General features: G+C 40.4%; 1 protein-coding gene across 1 annotated transcript; it reads right to left on the bottom strand.

The window, feature by feature from the left end:
- Positions 1-2,939: 2,939 nt before the first annotated feature.
- LOC100720215 (olfactory receptor 9I1-like) lies at positions 2,940-3,872 on the bottom strand. Its single transcript, XM_003464215.2, has one exon. The coding sequence runs from the start codon at positions 3,870-3,872 to the stop codon at positions 2,940-2,942; it is 933 nt and encodes a 310-aa protein (XP_003464263.2).
- Positions 3,873-9,194: the final 5,322 nt, after the last annotated feature.

Here is a 9,194-nt window from a genome sequence, read left to right as displayed (position 1 = left end):
TTTTGTTTTGTATGAACTCATTGTATGTGAAGATATGGACAACTATTTGGAAGAAAACAAGAGACAATGTGATAGACAGTGAAGATCTCCGGTTGTCTTGTTTTGAAATCTGTGTCGTTTACATTTCCTTATGATCTGTTTTATTATGTTTTATTCTGTTTAATTTTACCCTCTTTAAAATAAAATTTTATTAAAAAAAAGTAGAACTTTGATGAGATAAGGGAAAACTGAAGACAGAACTTGACAGATACTACATAATTTATGAGTGTTTTCATTCATTTATTGGTATACGTAATTGGGAAAACATCAGAAATGCCATTCTTTCCAGTGCCTTTTATACTAATCAGAAATGCTAAAATTTCACTTTATTTTTGTCCACTTTGTGCATACTTGAAGCAATTACATATTATTCAATCCTGTACTGGAATCAAGTATCATTAATTTATAATCAAGGTGGGTTACTACTGACAAAGAAGAAATGGGGTGAACAAGGTAACTCCCACTGCCAGCAAAAGAGGAAATATAAAATTTTGTCCACTTCTTTTTTGATTTAAAGATTTTTCTACACACAAATTCCTCCAAAAGATGGTATCTTAGGACAGCCTGACGTGTTCCAGGAGATTAATAAAAATGTGCTGAGCCCTAAGGGGTAGGACAGGTGGTATAGATCTTGGTACACCTGGGGAGGCTGGCTGTTTGCAGAAGGAAAGATGAGCCAGTGGAAGGATGGGCACTTCCCATTCCTATGTCCCCAGTTTCAACATCTCTCCAGGAATCAGTCCCAAGTCAGCATCACATCACACGCCTGCTGGCTTTCTCCAGCCGCAGATGGATTCTAGAGTGAAGCAGACAGGATCGTCTCACAAAAAGCACCGCCATGCCCTGAGACACAGCAACTGTTCACTGTACAAAGTGAGTCTATGTCCTTCCATTTCCACCACTTCCAGCCCCCTTTCCAAGCTGGCATTGCAGCCAAAAGAATCTTTTAAAAATTGGATCTAACCACGTGATTGCCTGTTCTTGGAATAAAATCTACAAGTCCCTAACTAAACTGAAAGGCACCATGCCCCAGTTTCTTCTGCAGTCACCAGTTTTGCCTCACTTGTAGTCCCCCCTCCCAACCCTGCACTTGGTCTTCTTTCAGCTGAGTCTTTTCCCAATCCCCATGGCACAGCCTGGCTCACAGGAAGGTGTGGTTCGTCTTCTTGCTGAGTCTCTTCCCAGTCCCCGTGGTGGAGCCTGGCTCATATCCCAGATCTTCATATCTGGAAGCACACCCCCAGCTGACAACTTCCATACACTTACTCTTTAGATTTATGCTTAAGGTTTAGATCTTTGCAGAGGCCATGCCAAACTAGGTTAGTATTCTATTAGACAACTTAGCAACTCCCTCTTTTTTCTTTTGTTTCACTTTCCAAAATTGTAACATTATCAAAATTATTAATCAATTAATTAATTAATTGTATCATGGTTTAAGACCTGTCTATGCTCCAAGCTCTAATATCCATGCAGAAGGAGTCATGTCTATCTTATTTATTATCGTATTCTGAGCCTAATATCATCGTGAAGCATAGTAGATACTGTAGTCCCTAAATATTTGCCAGATTGATAAATAAGATTGTGAGGTGTCCAGGGAGATGTTCCCTAAATGATATTTCTAGCAGAAATGGAGGTCTCTGAAAGGTGACAACCAGGTTCACAGTTATCCATCTTTTACAATGAAGTAAAAGTCCAAGAGGAGATGAGAGTGGACAGTGCATTTTTGTACTGGAGAACAGAAAACAACAGAAAGCAGTGGTCCATGAATAGTGCTTCTCTTTTTCGGTGAGCAAAACTATTACAAAATTATTCATGGGATTCAGTTCAGCCTTACCTTGACATCAGATTGTTTCCAATAAGAAATCAGACCCTTATATCTTTCTTCCTTCCTTTCTTTTGATTATTAAGGTTATTAGTATAATTCGTATGTGCATAATGATTACATCCATCAAAGGGAATTAGTACCTGCACATGATATAACTTAGTTCCTCTTTTTTCTCATTCCCTTCCCCACTCTTCAACTCCTCTTTCTTCCTTTTTTACAAAGCTTTGTTCTCATCTTATCCTGTTTGTCTCATTTTTTCCCATTTCCCTTCCATCCCCCCATTCCCCTTTCCCTTTGAACAATTACTTCCTATTTCACAATATCTATTATACATTTTTCTATTATATACTTTCAGTTTCTCATACCAGGGAAATAATGTAACATTACACATATGTGTCTATCATACAGTGTCATATATCCTGTCATCTTGGAAAGCAGAATAACATTTTCTAGTAGAATATTTTCCAGATCATGTCTCCAGTCCTCTCATTATTTTCTTCTGTTTTGATGCTTATATATTTCCATGGCAAATGTCTAATTTGAATTAATGAATGCTAAGAATAGGTTTTTTGGTGAAGATTTATATCTACCCCACCATCCACAACCAAAAAATTTAATTTCCTTTAGGGTGTAAAACAAAACAAACAACTATATATATAGTTGTTTTGTAATCATTCTAGACAGAAAAACTAACATAGAGAGGAAAAAAACAAGTCACTGCTGAGAAAAGTCAGTGACACTCAGCACAAGTCAGAAAAATAAATCTTACATTTTACAACAGGTTGTTATTTGCAAAGCTCTCTGTTATTCCATCTCTCTTGCTCCTAGCTAAAGCGCTCTGGACTTTCAACCATACCAAGGAAGATTTTTATTTCCTGATGAAAAAACCGAGGCAAAGTATTTCTGGGTCAATAAATCATAGAGCTAATAAAGCTCCAGAATCTAAATCTACACTTTTCTGCCTCAGGATACCTTTGCTGTTGTGAGATTTGCCTTGTGTGCTAGGGGGATAAGAGAAAGCCTAAAGGGTGATCCTCAGGGCCTTGTAGACTAACGGAGCTTAGTCTTACTCTGCTTAGGAAACCTTCATTCTTCTGAGAACTTTCTTCAAAGCTTCCTTCACTTCCTTGTTTCTCATGCTATAGATTATTGGGTTTAGCATAGGGATGACCACGGTATAAAACACAGACACAATCTTGTCTTCCCAGAGGGATTTTCCCATGTTCCCTTTCAGGTATATGAATACAAGTGTCCCAAAAAATAGAGCCACTGCTGTCATATGGGATGCACAAGTGGAGAAGGTCTTGGCTTTGCCACTTGCTGTGCGAATCTTCAGAATAGCTCGAATGATGAAGAGATAGGACACAAGAATCACTGAGGTGCTAGTTGTAATGACCAAGAAAGCCAAGAGGAAGATCACCTGCTCCCGTAGGCTAGTCTCACTGCAGGCGAGTTTCAGCAGGGATGGGAGGTCACAGAAGAAGAAATCAATGTGGTTGGACTTACAGAAGGAGAAGGAGAAGGTGCATCCAGTACGGACCACAGAATTCACCATGGCACCCGCATAGGCAGTAGCCACCAGTCCCAGACACATCCGTGGTGTCATGGCCATGGTGTAGAGGAGGGGATTGCATACAGCCATGTAGCGGTCATAGGCCATCACAGCCAAGAGGAAGCATTCAGTGCTCGCATAGAGTGTGAAAAAGAAGAACTGGGTGGCACAGCGCTCAAAGGTGATGATCATCTTGTGCGTCCCCAAAGTCTCAAGCAATTGAGGGACAATAACAGAAGAGTAGCAACTGTCCAGGAAGGAGAGGTGGCCAAGGAAGAAGTACATGGGCGTGTGCAGCCGGGGGTTGCTCTGGATGAGCAAAATCATGCCCAGGTTGCCCCCAAGGGTTATGACGTAGCAGGCCAGAAACACAATGAAGAGACCCATTCCCTGTGCCGCCTGGAGCTGGAAGCCCATCAGAACAAATTCCACCACTCCAGTACCGTTCTCCGCCATGAAACCAAAGCTCTCTGCTAAAATGAAAATAAAAATAGTGGATTCTTATAGAAGATAAAGTGACTGCAGGTTGACCATTGTTCAATAATAATGACCTGTTAGAATGGAAAAGCACTTCATTATCTTTCATAAACTTTGTTTCACTTAACATTTCAGAAGACCTTGGAAACCAGATTGCAAATCCCACTTTTTGACAGACTATGCAGGACAAAGCAGTGAGGTGAATAGATCACAATTTCAATGTAAACAGGCAGGAGCAAAGAAGGAACTTGGCTCCTTGGTTTCCTTCCAAACCCTGCAGACACCATATTGGAACTTGTGTCAGCTTCAGATGGAGCCAGTACTTGGTTGGAGAAACCTCACAGCATACTATTGAGAATGGGGCTCTGCATTCAGATGTAGTTTTAAATTCCTTTGGACTTTGATCAAGTTAATTCACTTTTCTGAACCTCAGCCTCCTTCTCAATTTGGATTACAAATCCAGAGTCATAACATTATGGTGAGGAACAGAATGTGCATACCATGCCTCACTCACACGCACTTAGAATTACTTTTTCTAAGCACAATATATACACCATGAAACACTATTCAGCTGTGAAAAGGAAGGAGCTCTTGTTATTCTTGACCACAGGAATGAACTTGGAAGATAGTATATAAAATGAAATAACCCAGGAATAGAAAGACAAGTACCAAAACAAACATAGCCTCATACATGGAATCTAAAAAATTTAAACATAAATAAATAGAACAGCAGTTACCAGGGATTGGGGTGAGAGGACAGACAAGATGTTGGTCAAAGGATATGAAAGCTCACTAAATTCAAGAGATTCACTGCACAACATGTGATTACAGTTAATAAAAATGTACTATGTATTTCAAAATTGCGGAGATTTTCTATTCTCACCACACAAAAATTAGTATGCGAAATCAAATGTGTTGATTATTTTGGTTTAGCCAATCTATAATATTTATATATTTCAAAGTATCATTATACACCATAAATTTTTAGTCATTTTCTCTACCAGATGCAATACTCAAAACCAACAACTTAAAGGAAGAAGCATTTCTTTTGGCCCACAGTTTTAGAAATTCCAGTCTTTGCATGGTCAATGCTAAGACGGAAGTGTCTAGTTAGAGGAAAGCTGCTCATGGCAGACAGGAAGCAAAGAAAGGAGGAAGCATAGGGGAAATAAACCCTTCCAGGTCACACACCTAGAGACCTTTCCCTTCAGACCAGACCCCCACCTCCTAACAGCACATTTAGCTCTGAGCTCTAATCCATGCCGGAGTTCAAAGCTTCTATAATCCAATCACTTTCCCAAAACCCCTGCTCTGAGCACAAGACTTTGAGGAGTACACTCCAAATCCAAACCAAAACACAATTTTCATTTGTCAATTAAGAAGTAAATAAATAAACCATAAAAACCATTTTTGTAAGTCCTAGGATCACATAAGCAACATGCTCTTAAGTGCGTTCCATAGTCTTATCTCCCAGTCTACAGGCCCCCTGAAGCTCAGCATCAACTCTGCCTTCCTTTGAGGTTGTGTTTGATGTATATATAAGCAGAAGGGACTCAGAAGCTAGACCAAGGGTCATACAAGGCACGGACAGAGTCTCCTCAGCTTGTTCCCTGCCAGGTGGCTTCTTCCTCTCTCTTCCTGCCAAGCAACATGGCCTTATTTCCAAGTTCTCCTCTTATTCCCAAGGACCTGTCCCATTTTTTTAAATGCCAGATCAATATCAGTCAGTGAATCAAGCCATTCCGGAATTAGCTTGCAAAACTCATTAAGGGATAAAGCCATCACACTGAGTTTAGTATTCTAATACAAATGGGATTTTTGCCAGGTATTAGGATAATTCTGTCTCTGTGATTTGGCTGCTAGTAATGTGATGCACTGAAAATATGGAATGTGAACTTAAAAGGTGATTCTACTTGTCCTCTTTCCATCCTTGAAACAAAAACTGAATTTGAGAAAGGTCTCATTTAAGATAAATAACAAAGTAAAATTTGGATCAAAGTTTGATAAAAGCTGATCTAATGATGGAATAAAGGTATAAATATTCAGATTGTTTTCCTATTCTTAGGGCCAAATCTTACCTTAGCTTGGTCACAATTGCTGTGTTCTTAAGAGTTCCACAGATCAGTCCAACCAAAGAAAAGAAGAGCCTGTATTCTCATACTTATTCAATAAGAATCTTCTGAGAGCTTACCAAGTAGGAGGCATTCTTCTAGTTCCTCAGAACCAGGCAGGTGAAGATGCTTGTTCTCAAGAAGCAATTACTTCAAGGGAGCTGTGCATGGGTGATGCATTTTAAAAAGAAGAAGAAATGTGTGTTCTACCAGGATAGAAGATGATGTTATGGGAGAATACACTGCCAGGTGTGCAGAGTTCAGACTATCAAAATAAACAGAAGCCATTAAACAGGACCATCATGAGAGGCTCATTAAAATGAATTAAGAAATGGTGGTGATCAGGTAACCTCATGCATCATTTATCCCCTCCCCCAAATTTTAAAAATAATAATGTCACAAAACGCCCACAACAAAGCCAGCCCTGACAAAACACATGGCGTTCTCCAGGTCCTCATGAGGTACTTGAAAAAGAACTGTATCCAGAATAGTTACCTTCATAATAACAACGTGTAGTACCTGGCATCCTGGGAGTTGCATGATGTCTAGAACCATCCAGCATAAAGATGAGGTTGGAGTCTCACAAATGCATGAGAAAACGGGCCCCAAGACAGAGCCTGCACCAGATGCAGACTCAGTCATTTCTATTTGTGTGACCCTGAACTAACCCTTAACCTGTGGAGTCTCATTTTTCACACCTCTGCAGTTACAATGATAGAACTGCTGTGCTGTGAGAAGTAAAAGATGTAATTCACGGAAACACACTGTGCCTAATACACTGAAAACCCCTGAAACATGAAATTGTTACAAATATTCTTCAATCACTAAGTTGTTCAGTCATTCAGAAATCAAAGTTCTTACCACTTTATTGCTGAGTTAAATGAGGCTTAAAATGGTTAAGCCACTTTTTTAAGAGCAGACAGTTAATAAACGGCACCAAGACTCCTGGAACCAAATGCTCTGTGCTTTCCATGAACTTTCATCGCCCATCACTTCAGCCCAAGAAGTAGACACATCTGCCGGGCTTCTGGAAGACCTCACTGGGAAGACACAAGTCAGGAGACCCACTTCATTTCCCCACTGCCCCAAGAGACACTCCAGTCTCTACTGTTAGGAAGGAGGTGTCTTCTCAGGGAAGCACGTGGCCTGGGGAGGTCACTGTAAGCCAGAGAGAACGTGTGCTAGGGAAGCACAAATTGCCTCTGGAAACCTGCGTTCAGGTCCAGACTGTGAAATCTGCATCCTCACACAGCACGACTGCACTAAAGAAGCTCAAATGCTGCTCCTGTTCTACAACACTAGGGTCTCTTCCCTTTTCTTCCTAAGATTCCATGAGCAGGAAAAGAGATCTCTAAGAATGACATTATACTAAAGGCATAGGAGGTTGTTATCGCTTGGACTCAGGAGAGAGATAATAGCCGGATCTCCAAACAGAGCAGTTTGAGTTGACATGATAAGGAAGCCCCTTCTATTTTAAGCTTTATAAGGAAAGTAGCTTCAAAAGGACCAGATTATTATCCTGTTTCTTTTTCCTCAGCCCTTTTCGGGCTACAAAACCAGTCTCCTCTGCTTGACACATTGGAACTCCCATTTTAATCTAGAGAGTGAGATGTTTCTCAAATCTAGAATCACAAATAAAAGCCAACTTAAACTTTGAACTAAATGTGTTTGATTTTACCTTTTAATAATCACAATGGCTACTGTTCAGAGCATAGTATACTAAGTACTGTTCTAGATATTCCGTATACACTGCCTCACTTACTTTCCAATACAGGACATATTCTTGTTTCTCCTTCTTATAGACTAGCAAACTGGCTTGTAGAGATTAAATAACTTGGTCTAGGGAAAATGCTAAGCAGGAATTTCAGTCACCCCCAGAAGCTGCACATCTCAAGCTCACAATTGCAACCACTTGATATGATTGTAGTGAGAGTACATCATGATGCATTTTTATACTCAGGTCTTTTTCTAATGGCTTTGCATACATCACCCCTTATACATGGGCAAAGACTGGATTAACATCAGTTAAATAAAAAGTCTGGCGAATGACCGCAATTCTGAGTTGAAATATTACATGTGTTCCCTTTCTTGTAGTGTCACCTTTGCTGATGTGTATAGTCTGCAGAGACAGGAGAGTAGAATGGGTACTCAAGGACAGCAGTGGAATGAACTCGAATGAAGTCTCTTCACCCACTGAAGATCATCTCCACTAGCACAGATTTCAGCTGCAAGAATGCAGGTCATTGAACTAACCCTGCTCCAGCTCCTTGGTACCATCTGCCTGCAGATACAGATACTGTTGCTGCATCCAAATCTCATTCCTCATTTTTAATTTGTTTTATCTTGCTGCGTGTTGTATATTTTTATAAACCACTTTGAATCTCCTCTGGAAAGAGGTACTGATGAATAAATAAATACAAAATAAAATTGGCTGCTTGCTAGATGCCAAGATAATCAAAATGATTAGCCTGTCAGTATCAGGCCAATAATTATGCCACCAGAGGACTTTGCCAAATGGGGTCCAGAATGATAGTGCACAAAAAGTGATTCACCACAATCAGATTGAGCTCTATGAGGTAAGGTAGATGCTCAGGGGAGAATGTGGGAATTTTCAGGGACAGCTGTGGGTCTCAGATATTACAGCCACCTCCAGAGACCTCCAGTCTAAATCTAGGTGACCTGGGTCTTCCCTTCGTGACAGTGAATGGTATCAAGGAGGGCAAGAGAGGGTCTCTTCTTTCATAGCAGACCTTCCTGTGGCCTTCAGAGAGTCAGCTGTGTCCATTCCACAAGGGGCAGGAGGAGAACTCTATAGCCAGGACTGCAGATCTACAGAAAAGCAACCAAGGATGCTTCCCTCTGAGAACTATTACCTGGCCGTGTGATGCCTTGTTTAAATTCCTCAACTAGTCCGGAATAATTTGTAATTCTAGATACAATGACCAGTATCTTAATGATTAATATTAGGCAAAACAAACAACTCAGCAAAATCTCCAAGTGGAGAGAAGAATCATGGGTCTGTAAGGCCTCAGAAGAAAAGTTTGGTCCCAGGAAATTCAGATAAGCTGAGATTCTGGGAAGTCTGAATAGAACACTGAAGCTGCAGATTCTTGCTCTCAAAACCCACAAAATACTTGAAATTGCTGATGCACTCGGAGTCAGTGAATGCTGATGACCACCTGAGCCAGTA

The sequence above is a fragment of the Cavia porcellus genome, unplaced genomic scaffold (genome assembly GCF_034190915.1).
Source record: "Cavia porcellus strain 051 isolate PalLab524CR breed Dunkin Hartley unplaced genomic scaffold, mCavPor4.1 scaffold_17, whole genome shotgun sequence".
Taxonomy (NCBI): Eukaryota; Metazoa; Chordata; class Mammalia; order Rodentia; family Caviidae; genus Cavia; species Cavia porcellus.
This window is presented reverse-complemented; position numbering and strand designations above follow the sequence as displayed.

Excerpts from the sequence above, each read along its gene's own strand:
- LOC100720215 (XM_003464215.2), bottom strand. The coding sequence starts at position 3,872 with ATGGCGGAGAACGGTACTGGAGTGGTGGAATTTGTTCTGATGGGCTTC.